Source organism: Crinia signifera, chromosome 19, assembly GCF_055691185.1.
Source record: "Crinia signifera chromosome 19, ASM5569118v1, whole genome shotgun sequence".
NCBI lineage: Eukaryota > Metazoa > Chordata > Amphibia > Anura > Myobatrachidae > Crinia > Crinia signifera.
Window position 1 is genome coordinate 140,702,815 of NC_139226.1, and position 21,127 is coordinate 140,723,941.

Sequence of the window (21,127 nt, forward strand, 5' to 3'; positions counted from 1 at the left end):
TGGCAGCCCACAGTGTTAAAACACTTTTATTTCTAACAGTAACACTAAACAAAAAACCACATTTTATGCAATATACAGATACTATGTCGTGTAACCCTTCAGACAGAATATCTGGTATTTCAATCGCGGGTACGATCCCGGGATTTTAGTGACCCCGGTTGATTGCAGATGCTCAGGATCTGGAAATGAAATCTCGGGAAGACCCTTTCAGACATACGCTAGTCCCGGGTTGTTCATGTGACAAACCCGGGATTTTTGCATATGTCTGAAAGGGGTATTAGTTACATACATGTTCAGCATTAACATCCAACTTGTAGAGCAGAGTTTATGAATCATACAGAGATTATTTCCTTAGTGACATAATTTCTCCATCTCGTCCATGTTGCCTGTGTTCAGTTTCTTGATTTTCGTGTCTGAAAAGAAAACAACCTGTTATTTTGCTGCACAGACGTCATTGTCACTGTATAATATAGCAAATTAGGCCTGATTCATAGGGGTAGGCGTAGCATGCTGGGCATCTCGCTGAAGTGCAAGCTCTTCGCTCCACACCAAAGCACTCGCACATTACTGGCTAGCTGCACCGTGTTCGCGCCTTCTGCCTACAACTGATCCGAACAAACCCCAGACGACACCATTCATAAAGCGCCTGGAAGGGAATCTTCCACCACCCCGCTTGGTCCCTCATGCCGAAAGTGCTACGGTAATGAGGACTACCAGTCAGGACTGCAAAACAGCCTGCCCACCTGCAATAGGAGGTAACCGGAAGCATCGGCCTCTATACATGGTGGGGCGGACTAAGGAACGGACAGTCCCATTCTCACAAAGCACAATCTAGGCAATTCTCTTTGTTTAAACTCATACACACCTTGCAATCCATGTGGTATTAAATATTGGTCACACATATGTATTCTTTATTTTATTTTGCTTATTAAATGTTTATATTGTAACATCAGTCCAACTGTTTTTATAAGGATAAACGACCATGGCGCTGCTACTCCATATTTCTTTGGTTGCATTTATTCTGGGACGGACTATCCTGGACCCCAAGCAGCTGCTGGCTGAAGCAGATTCTGTCAAAGAGCCACCTACCATACCCACGTGGTATATACCAGTTCCTGAATATATTACAGTACCGCCACCTACCATACCCATATACCAGTTCCTGAATATATAACAGTACCGCCACCTACCATACCCATGTGGTGTATACCAGTTCCTGAATATATTACAGTACCGCCACCTACCATACCCACGTGGTATATACCAGTTCCTGAATATATTACAGTACTGCCACCTACCATACCCACGTGGTATATACCAGTTCCTGAATATATTACAGTACCGCCACCTACCATACCCACGTGATATACACCAGTTCCTGAATATATTACAGTACCGCCACCTACCATACCCACATGGTATATAAGTTTCCTGAATATATTACAGTACCGCCACCTACCATACCCACGTGGTATATACGTTTCCTGAATATATTACAGTACTGCCACCTACCATACCCACGTGGTATATACCAGTTCCTGAATATATTACAGTACCGCCACCTACCATACCCACGTGATATACACCAGTTCCTGAATATATTACAGTACCGCCACCTACCATACCCACATGGTATATACCAGTTTCCTGAATATATTACAGTACCGCCATCTACCATACCCACGTGGTATATATCAGTTCCTGAATATATTAAAGTACCGCCACCTACCATACCCACGTGGTATATACCAGTTCCTGAATATATTAAAGTACCGCCACCTACCATACCCACGTGGTATATACCAGTTCCTGAATATATTACAGTACCGCCACCTACCATACCCACTTGGTATATACCAGTTTCCTGAATATATTACAGTACCGTCACCTACCATACCCACGTGGTATACACCAGTTCCTGAATATATTACAGTACCGCCACCTACCATACCCACGTGGTATATACCAGTTCCTGAATATATTACAGTACCACCACCTACCATACCCACGTGGTATATACCAGTTTCCTGAGTATAATACAGTACCGCCACCTACCAAACCCACGTGGTATATACCAGTTTCCTGAATATATTACAGTACCGCCACCTACCATACCCACATGGTATATACCAGTTCCTGAATATATTACAGTACCACCACCTACCATACCCACGTGGTATATATCAGTTCCTGAATATATTAAAGTACCGCCACCTACCATACCCACATGGTACATACCAGTTTCCTGAATATATTACAGTACCGCCACCTACCATACCCACATGGTACATACCAGTTTCCTGAATATATTACAGTACCGCCACCTACCATACCCACGTGGTATATACCAGTTTCCTGAATATATTACAGTACCACCACCTACCATACCCACATGATATACACCAGTTTCCTGAATATATTACAGTACCCCCACCTACCATACCCACATGATATATACCAGTTCCTGAATATATTACAGTACCGCCACCTACCATACCCATGTGGTATATACCAGTTTCCTGAATATATTACAGTACCGCCACCTACCATACCCACGTGGTATATACCAGTTTCCTGAATATATTACAGTACCGCCACCTACCATACCCACCTTGGTATATACCAGTTTCCTAAATATATTACAGTACCACCACCTTCTATACCCACGTGGTATATACCAGTTTCCTGAATATATTACAGTACCGCCACCTACCATACCCACGGGGTGTATACCAGTTTCCTGAATATATTACAGTACCACCACCTTCTATACCCACGTGGTATATACCAGTTTCCTGAATATATTACAGTACCGCCACCTACCATACCCACGGGGTGTATACCAGTTTCCTGAATATATTACAGTACCGCCACCTACCATACCCACGTGGTGTATACCAGTTTCCTGAATATATTACAGTACCGCCACCTACCATACCCACATGGTACATACCAGTTTCCTGAATATATTACAGTACCGCCACCTACCATACCCACGTGGTATATACCAGTTCCTGAATATATTACAGTACCGCCACCTACCATACCCACGTGGTATATACCAGTTTCCTGAATATATACAGTACCACCACCTACCATACCCACATGATATACACCAGTTTCCTGAATATATTACAGTACCCCCACCTACCATACCCACATGATATATACCAGTTCCTGAATATACTACAGTACCGCCACCTACCATACCCACATGGTATATACCAGTTTCCTGAATATATTACAGTACCGCCACCTACCATACCCACGTGGTATATACCAGTTTCCTGAATATATTACAGTACCGCCACCTACCATACCCACCTTGGTATATACCAGTTTCCTGAATATATTACAGTACCGCCACCTTCTATACCCACGTGGTATATACCAGTTTCCTGAATATATTACAGTACCGCCACCTACCATACCCACGGGGTGTATACCAGTTTCCTGAATATATTACAGTACCACCACCTTCTATACCCACGTGGTATATACCAGTTTCCTGAATATATTACAGTACCGCCACCTACCATACCCACGGGGTGTATACCAATTTCCTGAATATATTACAGTACCACCACCTTCTATACCCACGTGGTATATACCAGTTTCCTGAATATATTACAGTACCGCCACCTACCATACCCACGTGGTATATACCAGTTTCCTGAATATATTACAGTACCGCCACCTACCATACCCACGTGGTGTATACCAGTTTCCTGAATACATTACAGTACTGTCACCTACCATACCCACGGGGTATATACCAGTTTCCTGAATAAATTACAGTACAAAGTTGTACTCACTAAAATGCTCCTCAATGTCCCGCAGCATGTACAGGCAGCATTTCTCCACCAGATTGATAGCCACGCCCTTCTTGCCAAATCTGCCGGTGCGGCCAATTCGATGCAGGTACGTCTCATAGTTAACGTAGCCCCCCAAAGTCAGCGGAAGGTCAAAATTGACTACAATTGACACTTGTTCCACATCGATTCCTATAGAAAAGCAAAGAATAAAGTTACTGGACTCGTTGATTCCTGGGTTTCTTGTCATTACAGCAAAGTCCGATAATTCTGTAATAGCTTCATTAGCGCTGCACAAAACAAATTGCCTAATTACTGCAGCACTCCTACAGGAAGTAAGTAGAAATTCTGCCCAACATCAGTCTCCTTCCTGGCACGGAGCAGTGCATGCTGGGAGAGGCGGACGTCCGGGAACCACGGACAGAGAAGCAAACCATGTTGCTATGCAAGGCATTTAAATTGTTTCTGTGCACAGAAAATATCGGCTGCTTTTGCATGCAGCTCACAAATGCTGGGTAGCTATGTTCTCATTTAATACCTCCCTACAGATGGAGCAAGTCCCATCCTGGCAGGGGATAGCGCTGGCGACGCCAGCCGCCATCCCCCGCCAGCACCATATCGATGGCGAGAAGGGGACGCGCGCACGAGAGGCACGCGCGTCCCCTTCCGACAGCGCTTCCATCCGCTCCCCCGGGTCCCCGCCGGCTTGTCGGCGGTAACCCTGGGTCCCCGCCGCCTGCCCGCACCCCCCTCCCCCCTAACCCTGTCCGTCTCCCTGAGGCGGAGATGGACAGGGTTTCCGTCACCCCGCCGACGGAGACGCGCGTGAGACGCACGCGCATCTTAGTCTGATGGATGGCGAGGCTGCTGGCGGATCGCCAGCGGGGACGTTCTGGCGATCCACCAGCCAGGATGTAGCCTGCCCCATCTGTACATCTTAGCTTTCCAAATCTGGACCCAGAACATAAAATGGGGCGTGACTTCACTGAGAGGAGGCATGCCTCACGACATGCCCCTGTTTCAGCACTCTATAGGTGTGTCCAGCACTCCAGGAGATGTTTGGCTGCCAATAGAGGCTCTCCCCGTGTGCACCACACAAATTCAGAACTCTACCCAGGTTTCGGGTGCTCCACCTACAGTGCAATATGGTGCTGCTCAGGTGCACAGTTACTAGCTGTTTTTTACATCTCAATTGGAATCACAATTGTGCACCATGTGCAATGTAGGGCACCATGCTGTACTTGGCAGCATGGCTGCGTACACCATATCTTCTGGTTCGCTGTGTAGCAAGGTCTATTGGATGAGACCCATTGAATCACGCAATCGGGCATAAACGCTGCCTGATATGCACAATGGCCCTTATTCTGGTTCACTCAAAAAGGCAAATTCCTTCTCAAATGGACAAAACCATGTGCACTGCAGGTGGGGCAGATGTAACATGTGCAGAGAGAGGTAGATTTGGGTGAGTTATTTTGTTTCTGTACCGTTTGTGGCATGGCAGGTGTCGCCGCTCCCTCCCCGCACTTGATGTCTCTATGCACTGCGCCCGATGATGCCCAGTGGTTTTCTTTAGTCTGTTTTCTCTAGGTAATCTTTTGAGGATCCAATCTGCCATGACATAGGCTGTACACTTTGGGCCATATTCAATGAGAAAAATTCGCCTTGTTTATGGCGAGTTTGTGCTTTTCCCGCGTTGGAAGGAGAATTTTGCTCTCCAAAAGTGAACCACCCTATTCAATGTGATATTTTCGCCGTCTTTCTAAGTGATTTTCGCCGTCTCTCCCCGTGTAGCAATTCTCCATCTTTTCATGGAGAACTGGAATGTGAACTTTGAAACTAAAAGGTTTTTTTTTTTGGTGTAAAAAAATCTGGATTTTTTTTCTGTGAAGGGGCATGTTATTTTTATTCATGTGCTTATAGCACATGAATATATATTGAATTTTGAAAAAAATATTTTTTTAATTTTATTTTTTTTACACAGCAGCCAGCAGGGGGCCAGGGCTCTCGAGCCGCTCATTAGATATTCATATATTCACTGCACCCGATCATTACATATGCACAATCGGGTGCAGTGAATACTGGGTCCCCCGCTGGCTATAGGGGGGGGGGGGGCAGCTTGTGCTGCCTGGCACCCGGGGAGCCCACCTCCCCTCCACATATGTTCTGGGGCAGCCAGGGAGACTTTAATCTCTCTGGCTGCCACCGTCCCCCGCCTCCCTGCCAGCTCCCTGCCGCGGACGCTCGTCCGCTGCAGGGGTTAAGACTCGCCGCGAGTGGCGGCAAGTCTTAACCACATTGAATAGTGGGAGCAGGAGTGGCAGCGAGCCCTCCGGAACAGGGCGAGTGCATGGCTAGAGAAACAATCTCTCGCCATGCACGGCAAATTTTTCTCATTGAATATGGCCCTAAATCTACCTCCCTGGGATATAAGGGTATAACTATAGTCTACCTCACTGGGATATAAGGGTATAACTATAGTCTACCTCACTGGGACAAAGCTGGGCCCATGCTACCCTCCCCCAGGACACAGACTCTCTCCCACTACCTCATTCTGCACTGCCTGAAATATAGGTGACTCTCCATACCCACCAATCCCCGCCCCTGAGGAACACATCTAAGGGTATAACTATAGTCTACCTCACTGGGACAAAGGTGGCCTGTGCTACACTCCCCCAGGACACAGACTCTCTCACACTACCTCATTCTGCACTGCCTGAGATAATGAGATTTATGTCTTACCTGGTAAATCTCTTTCTTCGAGGACATCAGGGGCCACAGCGTTACAGTGGGTAGTAAGGAGATGGGAGAGCACCAGCACCCTAGAGGTTAAACTTGAACTGCCTCCCAGGCAGCCGGGCTCCTCCCCTCCTCTACCCCGCCTCCAGGCCAGGAAGCTCAGTTTTTTTAACAAGCCATGGCAGGAGACAAGATAGAAGGAAGAGAAGCACCGCACAGAAACACATTCTGAACATGTTAGTACCCTCAACCGAGGGATAATATAACATAATCATAACTTAACCGTAACGGAAGTAAAGCAGGCGCGGCAGGGAGGGATCCCTGTGGCCCCTGATGTCCTCGAAGAAAGAGATTTACCAGGTAAGACATAAATCTCATTTTCTCCTTCGGGAGACATCAGGGGCCACAGCGTTACAGTGGGACGTCCTAAAGCAGCCACCTATGGGTGGGGACGCGCCTGTGCCGCAGCCAACACACTCTGGCCGAAGGCCGAGTCCTGGGAGGCAAACGTGTCAAAAGCGCAAAAACGCAAGACAGTAATGGCGGACGACCAAGTCGCCGCCCTGCAAATTTGCTCAACTTTAGCACTGCCTCTTACAGCCCAGGACACCTCCACAGACCTAACGGAATGTGCCCGAGTCCCCGCCGGAACCGGGAGGGAGGTGTCCAAATACGCCCGCCAGAGCGACTCCAGCGGGCAGTAGTTTGCGTAGAGGCGGGCCACCCTCTCATCCGAACACCATATAGTACAAAGAGAGAGAGAGAGTCTGACTAGTGCAACAGCCTAGAACGGTGCACATAGATGCGCCCCGGCCGGACAACGTCCAAGGAGGACCAAGCCGTTGTAACAACAGACTGTCCAAATGCCGGAATCATAATGTCCTGGTTCACCTGAAAGCTGGACACCACCTAATGTAGGTGAGAAGTAACGGTAGGAAGAACCGCCAGGTTAGAACGAAAGACCAAGAATAAAGGACTTACGGGACAGAGCTGACGTGTCAGAGACTCCCCTGGCCAAATCTATCGCCAAAAGAAAATGATCTTCCAGGCGAGTCAACACAGGTCCACCGACCGCAAGGGCACAACAGGTGGGCCCTGAAGCCGACAGGATTAGAGAGATCCCCTGGGGCAACCGGGGTAACAAAGGGAGGCTGGATATGGAAGACACCTTGCAGGAATGTGCAGACATCCGTCGACAGGGCCACTCTGTACAAGGCCGAAATCTGAACCTTTAAAGATGAGAAATGCAACCCAGCCTCCAGACCCTTCTGCAAGAAGGGCAGAACCCTAGCCAGGCAGTAAGTCCCGGAATCTGAATCGTAGCATTCGCACCAGGAAAAGTAAGCCCTCCATAGGCGATGGTACACCCCCGTCTAGAAAGGTTTCCTCGCCCTGTGCATAGTGGAGGTCACTCTTGAGTGAAACCCACTGGGCCTTTTACCCGGGAGGTCTCAACAGCCATCCCGTCAAGCCAGGTGCCTCAAAGTCGAGAGAGAGAGGCGGACCCTGAGAGAGCCGGCCTGTGCCCAGGGGTAAGCGAATAGGAGGGGCTACTGACAAGGACTGCTGATCCGAACACCCGATTCGTCTGGGCCAAGGTGGAGTAACCAGACTCATCGTGCCGCCCTCCGGCTTCAGTTTGCGATACATTCGCAAAAGGAGGAAAAGGGTCGGAAAGGCGCCATCAGTGTGTACGGCCACGGAGCGCCAGGGCATCTACCAGGCAAGCCCCACTCTAAACCCGCACAGTGGTGGTTTGAGGGTATGGCGAGAGGCCATCAAGGCCACGTCGGTTGGGCCCCACCATTGTTCCATCATCTGAAACACCTCCCGATGGAGGGTCAAATCGTCGGCATCCAGGGTCTGACGGCCAAGGAAGACCGCCACCCAATTCAGGACTACCGAGATAAGGATTGCTGAAAGAGCAGGGATCATCTCTGAAAGATGCAGGATGTTTCCGCCATAGTGGGCTGACAACGAGTGTCACCCTGGTGGTTAATCTAAGCCACCCTTGTAGCAATGTCCGACTGGACCTGCACCGGGCAACCCCTAAGTTAGGGTTCCGCCAGGCAGATTGCCCGGAAGATTGTCCTCATTTTGAGGACGATGATGAAGAGCTGGGCCACCAGAGTGGTCCAGATACCATGGAACGACCTCTAGGAAGTGACCACCCTCCAAACACGGAGGGCTAGCATGCGTGGCTATGAGTGTCTACTAGTGGATCCAGTAGTGAGGTCCCGTCCTGGCGCCACCAGGAAAAGGGGGGGGGGGGGCTGCTGGAGACCAGGCAAACTTCTGGGCCCAGATATTGTGATAGGGTCCCAACCCCCTGGAGAGTATATTCCCCTGTACAGGGCGGGAATGGAACTGGGCCTATTCGGCCAATGCGAAGGCCGATACCACCAACCCCAGGGTCCCCCTGCAGGCATGCACAGACACCCACCAGGGGAAGAAGAGATGTCTGATCCTGGACTGTAGAGCCAGATGGCAATCCCCCAGAAGGTATATCCTCTGCCGAATAGAATCTAAACCGGCCCTCATATCTGGCTCTGGCCCAAATAAGAAGGAACCCTTAAAGGGACTTTGAGTTTGGACCTTCCAAAAGCGCAGACACCGGTCTGTGTGTGCAGCTATGGCTGAAGGTGACCCTCTGGAGGTGAGTGGTGTAATTTCCAGAGCCGCCACCCCCAGGTAAAGTGTCACGTGATGCTCAATGGAGGCAGCAGGGTTTTCTCTGGCACCCCTTATGCAGCGTCCGCTGTGAGAGAAGTTGCTCACGCAACTAAGGCCTTAGCCACCCAAACAGATGCCTGGGGCAGGAGTGCGTCCACTTTAGGGACAGTCTCCCAGGGGACTATGTCCTCCTGTGGAACGGGGTAAAAGGAAGGGAAACTGCCGATGGCAAGCTAAACTTCCAGTTAGAAAACTCTAAACTAATGACCTTAGTCAAGTTCACTGATTTACGGAATAAACCCAGAATACACCTAGGGAGACTCCCAAAGGTATAGGCGGCTCAGCGGGGTCATTTAAGGTAAGGACCTAGTTGAGAGCCAAGACCAAGGTCGGCACTTCAAGATGAAGTGGGGGATTCACCTTATCACAGGCCCCCCATCTTCCATACCGTCGTCGGCAGTCCCCTCTAGAGGATACTAATCCTAGGTGTCCTCCTTTGTTGCTGACGGAGGAGTGTGGATGACGGGGGTATCCGCGTCTAGCTGCGGGTACGGAGCGCTTCCACTGTGCGGAGAGCTACACCCGCCAAGGTTGGGGACGGCTTTTCTGGGGACCTTGTCCGGAGGCAGATAAGCACTCACCCAAGGGATGATGCCAATCCAAGGCTGCAGGGGCGGTGCAGATAAGAACTTGTCTACTATCTGCACCGGCAACCCCAAGTAGTCTCCTGAGAGGAGGCTGTACCTGTGGGCAACGCCCACGCATTGTAGCAGCCTGTGCATAAGCCGTCCTGTACTAGTCTAATGCGGGCATAGGCCAGCATTACAGGATGTACAAGACATCACCGCCAGAGCCCCAGTCACTGGGACTGGTACCCCTGGAAGACGTTGCAGTATTATAGCACTGTGAACCGGCAGCTAAAGGCACAGGTCAGACAATGTACTACAAGTATAGAAGGCATACAATGCCATAGAATAGGCGGGTAGCCTATATGGTACCGCTAACACAGTATTCTCTGACCAACAGAGATAGTGTTCAAGCTATACACAGTAAGCTGGTACTATGTACACCATGTGGTGGCGTAGACATTTAGCCCATATGTACGGCTAACACAGTTTCATACTTCTGTTTCATATTTTGGATTGTGGGAGAAAACCGGAGTACCCGGAGTAAACCCACTCAAACACGGGGGGGAACACACAAACCCCGCACAGCCAGAGTCATATTTGGGAAATGACCATCACACCATCTGTGCTGCCCCTACAGTACACAGTAAGCTACTAGGCACATATAGCAATCATTGCGGTTCTCTGCCTGTGTGGGGCGAGCTCGCTGCGCCTCAGGCAGCCTTTCTGACAGGCAGTGATAGTGTTACACAGTGCACAGCCAGCCTGTGATATACATACAATGCAGTGATATACATACAATAGACAGCTGCAGTGATATAGACCGGCAGTCTATACGGTACAGACAATGCCGTAAGCATCTGAGCCAGCTTGTAATAGACATACAAAGCAGTGATATAGACATACAGTGCAGTTATATATACAGGTGCAGTGGATATACTGGCAGTCTATATGATACAGACAACGCAGTCTGCATCTGACAGCCAGCTTGAATCTGACAGGCAGATAACTGCACAGTTTGGGTCATGTTGGGAATCGAACCCATGACCTCTGCACTGTGATGCAGCAATGCTAACCATTACACCATCGGCTCTGTCCTTTATGCTTCCGACAGGCAGTGATGGTGTTAATTCACAGGATACAATGTTGCACTTGGCTCTGCTGTGCCCACAGTTTGAACTCTGTCTGCTCTGTAACCTGACTCCTGGAGGAGATTATTACAGGGGAGCCCAGGCAGTGAAGGAGTGGAACCCCAGACTGGCTTGATAAGCTCTCTGTGTCCCTCCACACATGTTTAGTCAGCATGACATAACCAGCAATACATGGCCATATAGTACAGTGTAACACAGATTAAACTGACAGGCAGTGAAGGAGTGGAACCCCAGACTGGCTTGATAAGCTCTCTGTGTCCCTCCACACATGTTAAGTCAGCATGACATAACCAGCAATACATGGCCATATAGTACAGTGTAACACAGATTAAACTGACAGGCAGCTAAACTGTTAACAAACAATGCAGCATACAAGGGCAATGCAATTAATGGCACAAGGCTCCTCTCAGAGCACAGTACTGTACCGTGTCCCAAAGGAGGGGTACAGGGGGGACATGCCCAAATGACCTGGCAGTGAAGGAGTGGAACTCCGGGTGGCTATGAGCTCCTCCGTGTCCCTCCTCACATGTCGCAGGCAGGAAGGGATCTCAGTGGCGGGAACTCTCTGTGTGTTAAACACAGTTCCCTGCCTACTGTCCCCGGGTGGAGAGGCTGATGTGGGGGGAGCCTTCTCCCCCTGCTGACAAATGGCCCCCAGGGAGGTGTCCACGTGCGGCGCCAGTAAAAATGGCAGGGGTCCGCATACCTGGCGCCGCTGCCCACAAACCGTTTCCCTGGTGGTCCAGCGGGAGCGGGTGGCGGATCAGCCGTCCGCTTGTCAGCGCAGTCGGCGGTCCCTCCCGCCGAACTGCTGCAGCCGCAATGCCCAGCAAGCGCAATCGCGCGCGCTCCAAGCGGGGAGCGCGTTACCTTTTGTCAGGTCCCCGGTGTCCGGTGGCGGCTGTGGCTCCCCAGTGCCCGGGGGCCGCTGCAGGTCCCCACCCTCGAGTGGCGATGCAGCTCCGGACCCGGGTGATGGAGCAGCAGCGCAGGTGTCTGTGCAGACCCCCAGTGCTGCTGCTCTGTCACTGACAGAAGTCAGTGTAAAATTAAAAATGAAAAATACAATATAAAAATCAAGTTAGGCTGCTAAATAGCAGCCCCTCTATTAGGTGCATCTGGCTCCTGCCAGCACCCGAAAAAACTGAGCTTCCTGGCCTGGAGGCGGGGTAGAGGAGGGGAGGAGCCCGGCTGCCTGGGAGGCAGTTCAAGTTTAACCTCTAGGGTGCTGGTGCTCTCCCATCTCTTTACTACCCACTGTAACGCTGTGGCCCCTGATGTCTCCCGAAGGAGAAATAGGTGACTCTCCATACCCACCAATCCCCGCCCCTGAGGAACACACCTAAGGGTATAACTTTTGCTTTTCTGCATACTGTAACAGAAGGAGGGCCTCTTTAGAAACAAGTTGGGGAACTTGCATTTGGCCAGTCCTATTGGCATCATTAAAGAAGGTCACAATTTCCCTTTTCCAGAGCCCAGAGAGATACAGGAGCAGCTGTTACCTCGGGCACAGACGTTCGTAGTGATGAGGACTTTCTCCATGCCATCGCGAAATCTTCGAATAATTTTGGCGCGATCTTCCACTGGGAGCTCTCCGCTCAGCAGCACCACACAGTGTCCGGATTTAGCCATCTCATGTGACAGCCAGCTGGCTGTATGCCGAGTCTGGTCAGAAACAAGTAACACATGAGAGAAAGAGAAAGAAAAAGGCGGGGAGGGGGGGGGGCGTTCTAAGCCATGGTTCTAAAGCCACATACAACAATAGTCATCATACATACATATATACACACAAACATAGATTGCTATGTGCTAATAAAACATTGCTGTGTAATATACAAATATTCATTGATCAACACATTAACCTTTTATACCAACAAGCCGCGTCGCACCCGCTGCGCTCCCCACCCGGCATAATGCAGGGCAGTTGACGTCACCAGAGGCGGGTCCTGGGCCGATGGTGGGAGATGAGAGCATCTTGCAGAGCCGGCTTTTTAATTGCAGTGAACGGGTCCTGGGTCGCATCGACCCGGGTTAGCCGTTTACACTGCACAGTGTCCTGTGTTCAACCCTGCTCGCTACCCGGGTACAAATGCCGGGTCTCAGGACCCGGGGCATTTCAAATGCTTGCTTTTACACCGCCTGCAGGTATATAGAGAGGGCGGGAGAGGGTGCGGCACTTGGCATGGCTCTCCCTCACCACCTGTCTGGATATAAGCCATCTCATAGAGACGGGAAAAGCCCAATAACAGCTTAAATCAAAGTAATACCTGACAGAAGATAATGGCCTGCGCGATTGTCACCGTGGCATAGATGTTACACAGCGACTGATATTTGTTTTCCTTCACTTCGCAAGCTTCATAAAACTGCTGAATATTATCAAGCGTCAGCTCTTCTTTCCTCAGTTTTATGATGTTCGGGTTCGGCACAATCTTCCCTGAAAAGTTCCACACGAACTCGTCAAACGTAGCGGAGAACAGAAGCATCTGGCAGTCCGGCGGCATCGCTCTGTGAAAGGAACAAACCGTTAGACGATGCTGCTGGTGGTGGGGTTAACAAGCGTCATTGCTGCAGCCGCCAGATGAGGGTCCGGGGCCGGGGAACTTCGCAAACATATCAATTTACATAAAATAAAAAAACAACACTTAGCGCCTGTAGGTTCTTTTACATTTGATGTAACAGCGCCGTGGTTAACCCCTCCAGTGCTGCAGCAGCCATTTTAACCACGTTGGACGGGCTATACGGCCACAATATAGGTTTTCATTTTACTATCAGATATTGAAACCCAATGTAGTAAATTTACCTCATAGTTGTTTTTCTATCTTAAATATGTAGTAGCACCATAAGGAACATTGGGCGTAATTCAGGTTCTTACAGAGATTAACGAAATCCCTGTTTGATGATGCTCAGCAATCTGCGTATGCGCGATCTGGCGTCACTGGGCCTGAGAGGGGCAGTATGGTCTGACAAAGCAGGCATGCCCAGACCGTTTGAGTGGCGGCTGTGTGCCGACTCACGCAGCCGCTGCCACACGAAACATGTGATTGGGGGGCTGCTACGCTTGAGCTTTGCTATATAGCGGAGGGATCGCATAATTGCAACTTTCTGTGTGGCTGAGCTGAGCCCCCGCCTGCTACCGTCGGGAGTAGATACAGACAGAAGGTAACACAGGGGTACCGGGTCTATGGGGACTTACCTCTTCACTCGTACACTGTGGTCACAATAGCCATGAACTGCAATCATCACATCAGCTTCATCCAAAACCAACACACGGATCTTCTCCAGGTCAAACAGCCTCTGCTTAAGGCACCAATCCATTACTGTTCCCGGGGTCCCGATGATGATCTGAGCCTCGATCCGGCTACCTCTGGATGCTGAGCAATAAGAGGATGTAATCAGTAGCTTGGAGGGACTGTATAATCTCTTCCCTGCCTTGTGTGCACTGGTAACAGGACCTGGCACCACAGTCTGCCCCCAACCCCGTACCCCCCCCCCCCCACACCCCAATCCTGCCCCACCCCCCCCCACCAGTCCTGCCCCCCCCCCCACCCCCCCACCCCCACCAGTCCTGCCCCCCCCCCCCCACCACCACCACCACCACCACCACCACACCCCTGTCCTGCCCCCCAACCCCCCAGTCCGGCTACCTCTGGATGCTGAGCAATAAAAGGATGTAATCAGTAGCTTGGAGGGACTGTATAATCTCATCCCTGCCTTATGTGTGCACTGGTAACAGGACCTGGCACCACAGTCTACCCCCAACCCCGTACCCCCCCCCCCCCACACACCCCTGTCCTGCCCCCCCACACACCAGTCCTTCCCCCCCCCCACACACACACACACCACACCCCTGTCCTGCCCCCCAACCCCCCAGTCCTGCTACCTCTGGATGCTGAGCAATAAGAGGATGTAATCAGTAGCTTGGAGGGACTGTATAATCTCATCCCTGCCTTATGTGTGCACTGGTAACAGGACCTGGCACCACAGTCTACCCCCAACCCCGTACCCCCCCCCCCCCCCCCACCACACCCTGTCCTGCCCCCCAACCCCCCAGTCCTGCTACCTCTGGATGCTGAGCAATAAGAGGATGTAATCAGTAGCTTGGAGGGACTGTATAATCTCATCCCTGCTTTGTGTGCACTGGTAACAGGACCCGGCACCACAGTCTGTCCCCAACCCCGTATCCCCCCCCCCACACCCCAATCCTGCCCCACCACACCCCTGTCCTGCCCCCCAACCCCCCAGTCCTGCTACCTCTGGATGCTGAGCAATAAGAGGATGTAATCAGTAGCTTGGAGGGACTGAGTTACTGACATATTAATGTAAATATCTGCCACGCTTTTCTCTTTCCTTCCCTTTGTTAGTGATAAAAGCGAGATACTGATGCTACGTATTTGTATTTGCTACTGAACTCTGCAGATTGGGGCAGATGGAATAAATGATACTGTACGAGAGAGCAGAACATGTATTTACAGGTAGCGGTGTAAGTGGCAAATAATTCACATCCAAGCGACTATGCCCAATACTATTTGTTAGCCGCTCACCATTGATTGATTTATCCACTGGTTACCACCAATCACAAGTGCAACGTAACTCTGGACTTCAGCCTAACCGAGGATTCAGCTGAAACATTTGGGCACGCCTGCGTTCACATGAAATGGCCGGTTACCACCCCCACGCCTACTGGGAGTGTCAGAGAAAAAGCAGGTGTGTCCAAGCGTTTTAGGGGAGGGTGTGTGACGTCAGCTCCCAGACGGATATACCTGTATTAGGGTGAGGGCGTGTGACGTCAGCACCAGGCAGGAAACACTGGGCGTCCCCATGCCGGTGGGCCACCCCCTGGCTATTGGTGAACCAGATCGCAGGGACAGGCTCCTTTCGGAACCCCTCTCCTTGCAGGGATTTACATTTGGGAAAAAGGATTGCATAGTGCAATGATACCCAGATCGCATTGCATATGCAATCCTCTGTTAAATGGGCCCCTAAGGAACTAGCTGCACCCCCCACCAGTCAGTATGTCACACATAACACAGATACTTACGTCTGTTCCCTCGTATAGCATAGGTCACATCAACGCCGTCACAGAACTGCCCCATCTGTTCGATCACTTTTCCCGTCTGCAGCGCCAATTCGAACGTAGGACTGAGACAGATGCACTGCGGGGAGGATATAGAGACACGTTATATACTTCATTACAGCTACATACTAATGCATTATTACTCTCCAAAACGGATATCATGAAGGTAATATCCATTGTCCAGATATTCTGCCACAGCGCTGTTATGAAGTATAGTAATTCCTCCTCTACTCGCTAACAGACAGCAATAGGTCCTCCCATGTAATTAGCACAGGGTGATATGGGATTCACAGAGGTCACAATGTGAGGTGGCACCAAACCATGGAGACTTCCGGATTACATTTTAGACTCCCGCTAGGCCTCAGCACTTATCACAAACACCCTTTCTACATACCTAGAACTTAACTCGGCATCTGACACTTCAATCCCTACCCACTGGTGTGCCTTAGAAGCAGTCCTTAGGGGGGGGGGGGGGGGGGGTTATCATCCAAACTGTAGCCAGATTGAAGAAGCAACGATAGAAAATGCAGGAGGAATTGGAGCTGAACCTTCCCCAAACTGAGTCCCTTAATGGATCCCGACCCTCGCGCATCTTGAAGCGAGAAATTGCATCAATTAGAAACCAACTTCAAAAACTCTTCTTATCCCGTATGCAGTATGCTGAACTCCAACAGAAATGTTACTCCCTGGGTAATAAATCAGGCACATTTTTAGCCCATAAACTCCGCCTTCGCCAAACTAGGAACAGAATTAAATGCAGACACAAGGAGGGCAGAAACTGTTAAATCCCTCTGACATAGTGGATGCATTTGCTAAATTTTACGACAATCTCTACAACCTCAATTCGGACCCTAACACTCCGCAACCCACCCCTACTTTAATAGCTTCCTTTCTAGAAACCCTAAATTTCCCCAAAGTGCCCTCGGAAGATTTAGCTTCACTTACCACAAAATGGTCAGTGGAAGAAATTGTACAAGTAATTAAATCCCTGCCCCGAGCGAAAGCCACAGGCCCGGATGGGTTTTCCAATGCATTTTATAAATAATACTTAAACGAACTTGCCCCTTCATCCTTGTTTAACTATGCCACTGAAGCAGGCGTCCTTCCGGATGAAATGTTACAAGCCCGCATTATTACCATCCATAAACAGGGAAAAGACCAATCGCCCTGCTTAACACTGACATGAAGATTTTCTCTAAATTAATCGCACACAGATTGGCCCCCCTCATTCCCAATCTGATCCATCAATCGGATCAAGTAGGTTTCGTTAGAGGTCACCAAGTGACAGATAATACTAGAAGAGTATTGTCCTAGCGGAACACATCCCTCGCAAAGGAGATGAAGCAATCTTCCTATTTCTAGATGCCGAGAAGGCCTTTGATAGGCTGCATTGGGGCTCTCTCACCGAACCCTTGATAAGGTTTGGCCTTCTGGGTCCAATCCTTTCCTCCATACCGGCCCTTTATAGCTCTCCCAGCGCGGTAGTGTATAGTAATGGTTTTACTTCACTCCCCTTTAATGTCAGGAACCAGTCTGTTTTTTCTGTCAGTTTCTGTTTGGCATTTTGACTCACTGGTGGCCTCCAGTGGCAGGTCTGTTGCCATTACAGCTTTGTGTTCTGGGAGCTTAATTTATCCACTAGGCTGTGAGATATTAAGCTAATCAAGCACTAGCCTGGGAGCTCCCTGAATCTTCAGGTGTAATTAATCACCTGAGCCCTTTATAGGGCAGGCTCACCTGCAGTACTCTGCCAGTGATAGCTTTCTGTTAACTTTTGTTTAGTTCCTGCTTCCTGTGGAGAGAACTCTGTCAGCTCTCAGCTTCGCTACCTGGTTCCCTGTTCCGTCTGCTGTTTGGATCTCAGGATTTATCCTCTGCAGCTCATTGCTCACTGTAGCATCAGCCTGTATACCCGGAACCCGGAGCTTTCTGGTTCCTGCTGTTCACCTTTGGAAATTCCAGTGCTCTCCTGGTTTCCTGCTTCCAAGTCTGCTTGGTGTGTCATCCCAGTCCTGGGCCAGAGCCTGCGCCTGATCCACTTCCCTCTTCTCCCTGTGGGTCACGTAAGTGCTCCTTTGGAGCCTGGTGGTTCTATCTTTTATTATTCATTTGCCCGCCGTGGCTGTTCCCCGCTGTGGGTCCGTCGTTATTCCTTTATGTCATTTTTCCAGCTGTTCCTCCTGTTTTGTTATTGTCTGTCACCCTAGCTTCCATCAGGCAGGGGTGTTTCCCTTTCCATCTGCAACCGGTTTTGGGGAATCACTTGCCTTGGTGTGCCCCTGTTCCGAGATTCCCTATTGTATCTCTTGTGTCTGCGACTGGGTCGCAACTCCCGTCCTTGGCCTGGTGCCGGTAGTCAGGGGTCTTTTTTCCAGCTAGGTCCTTTAGCCAGATCATTCCTTTTGAGCTACCCCCTGGCGATTGCTCACCCCTTGTCATTACCTAACACCTGGCTGCATCGGGGTCAGAGCCGGCCTAACTGGCTCTGTCGAACGCGGCGGCTACAGGCGAAGCCTAGCACTTGCAGGGGTATTCCATCTGCCCGGGGGACTCAGAGTCAGTGTAGGTTTCGCTGTGGCCGTTCTAAACAGCGGTCCCAGCTGCGGGCTCACGCCTGACCTTTTTCCTCCTGCCAGCTGTCGTATCACCCAGAGCCCAGGCGAGAACCGTAACATTATCACTGGCCATACCGATATATGCATGTGTTCACAGTAGTCATAGGTATACATGCATATATAAAATTTTGCTTCAAGGTGATTTGGGTGTTTTTGATTAGTTGCGGGACTTATTGATTTGTCCATATTAAGATTTTTTTTTCTTCCCGCATTTTGCCCGTTACAGGGTTTTGCTTTATTCAGTTTGCCCAGGTGGTCTGGTGTTTGTTTCATTGCTGTACTTAATCATGCAGGCCTTGCAAGCTTCCTTGATGGCCTTAAATACGGCCTTTACAGAATTAAAACCTGAGCGGGTTAAGGGTCTGCAGCAGTCATTTCTGCAATTGCAAGATCTGTTAACCCAAATTTTCCTGGATCTGTCTGAGGTTTTTGGGGCTCAACCAGCTCCTAGGGAGAACCTGGCTAAGGGGGTAGTCAATCAAACTTCAGATCAGGAGATTCAGAAGGGACATAGAAGTTTTTTTTTTTTTTTTTATATATTTTATTTATTGAAGCAGAGGTATAGACATACAGAATGCACAAGTGAATTGAGCACAGCACAAATAACCATAAGGTTTCCGCACAATTTTGACAGAATAAAGTTGTGATACAAAATAATGTCTGTTCTTTAAATTTACATCAATTACATAGATACGGGTTGTATATTTGGCATACAGAAAGTACCATAAGAAGCTATGCTCAGGAAATATAATAACAATAACGTAGTAATTAAAAGGAAAGAAAAGTGTCTGGCGCTCACCTATTGGGCAGTTCGATTGGCGGGTCGCCAATTAGGACACGGTGCTCGTACCATTGTGTTAATCGCATAGAATTATGAATCTGAGACTGGATTGGAGTAGGTAAAGTTGCAATGAAACTTTCCCATGTATTAAAAAAGGAGGCAGCCTTCTTTTCCTTATCAAACATGGTTTCCACCCAATCCATGCGGAAGATAAAGTTGAGTTTTTCTTTATATAGACGGAAGTTTACAGGGGTTGGTTGGATCCAGTCTTGCAGGATGGTTTTTTTAGCTGCAGCGCTAATTGCTAGCAGCAGTTTTCTGCAGCCAGGGGTGAATCTCTGTCCCCTCGGGAGGATGCCCAGTATTGCCCATTCGGGAGTTAATGGCACAAAACTGGTCAGGTGGGCTTCAGCGTCTCTCTTAACCAGTCTCCAGAACCCTTGGACCACCGGGCATTCCCAGAGGCAATGGAAGAGATCCGCCTCTTCCCCGGCACATCTGGGGCATATGTGGCTATCAGATAGGCCCATTCTGAATCGCCTATGGGGGGATAGGTAGGTCCTGTGGTAAATATTTAAGAAGAGTTCGTTATATGTACTAGCCGTTAGTAAAGTACGAGATCTTAATAAACCTTTTAACAAATCAGGTGTAGTGAGGGATGGAAATTGAGTCAACCATTGGCGCATTCCCTGACTAATAAGGTCGTGGTCTATGTTCTCATGTAAAAAGTTATGGTACACGGACATAGCTTTACTTTGGGGGGTTGGTTTAGAGAGACAACGGTCAAGAGGATTATCCCAGTCCTTTTCAGAAAAGGTTCTTATTACTGAGGAAATGTAATGTTGGGCCTGTAAGAAAGCCAAAGGGTATGCCTGTATAGTCTCAAATTTAGCAGTTGCCTCAAGGAACGTCAGGGGCCGTCTTGCGACGAAGTCAATCAGGTGACGTATGTCGTGCATACCTCCCACCCTCCACACATCAAAGGGGTAAGTTGCCAATCCATTTTGGAATTCCGGGTTCCGTATGAATGGAAGGTGAATCGATTTATGTGCATTAAGACAGTTTTTATGCCGCAAGATGTGCCAGAGACGCCTAGTTGTCATAAGCAAAGGATTGTCCCGGACCTCCTCTGGGACCTCTTGGTCATGAATGTGGAGGAAGGACGTAAGAGCCATTGAGGGTAAAAATTGTGATTCAATGGGAATGTTGGCGTAAACTCCTTGGTTCTGCAACCAGTCAGATAAAAATCTCATTAGAGAAGCGTGGTTATAGTCAGTAATATTAGGAAAGTTTACACCCCCATTAGATCTGAGTTGACACAATTTTCTAAGGCTAATACGGGCTCTGCCACCCTTCCAGAGGAATGACCGGAACAACTTGTTTATCTGTTGTACGTCTTTCTTAGTAAGAAGGATGGGTAGTGCCTGCAAAATATATAGGAGACGTGGAAAGGTCATCATTTTAATAAGAGCAGCTCTGCCTAAGTATGAGAGAGTCATATGTTTCCATCCCCTGAGCTCCTCTCCGATTGATTTAATGATCCGTGAGACATTTATATCATATAAGAGAGCTGGGTTTCTAGGCAGAAGAATGCCCAGATATTCTAAATGTGAGGGAGCCCAGGTAAATGGAAAGGATGAACTCCAGTAGGGGGTATTA

The 21,127-nt window shown here is 49.4% G+C and overlaps 1 protein-coding gene across 1 annotated transcript in view; it reads right to left on the reverse strand.

Moving 5' to 3' along the window:
- The window catches only part of LOC146043111 (ATP-dependent RNA helicase DDX25-like), a 58,846-nt gene continuing 37,719 nt past the window's right edge, over nt 1-21,127 (reverse strand). The window contains exons 6-11 of the mRNA XM_083163541.1: nt 16,037-16,151; nt 14,192-14,369; nt 13,266-13,503; nt 12,501-12,663; nt 3,816-4,004; nt 1-413 (exon numbers count right to left, since the gene is read on the reverse strand). Coding sequence (XP_083019667.1) covers nt 352-413; nt 3,816-4,004; nt 12,501-12,663; nt 13,266-13,503; nt 14,192-14,369; nt 16,037-16,151 — 945 coding nt within the window. The 3' untranslated portion in view covers nt 1-351. The remainder of the gene's footprint in view (nt 414-3,815; nt 4,005-12,500; nt 12,664-13,265; nt 13,504-14,191; nt 14,370-16,036; nt 16,152-21,127) is intronic.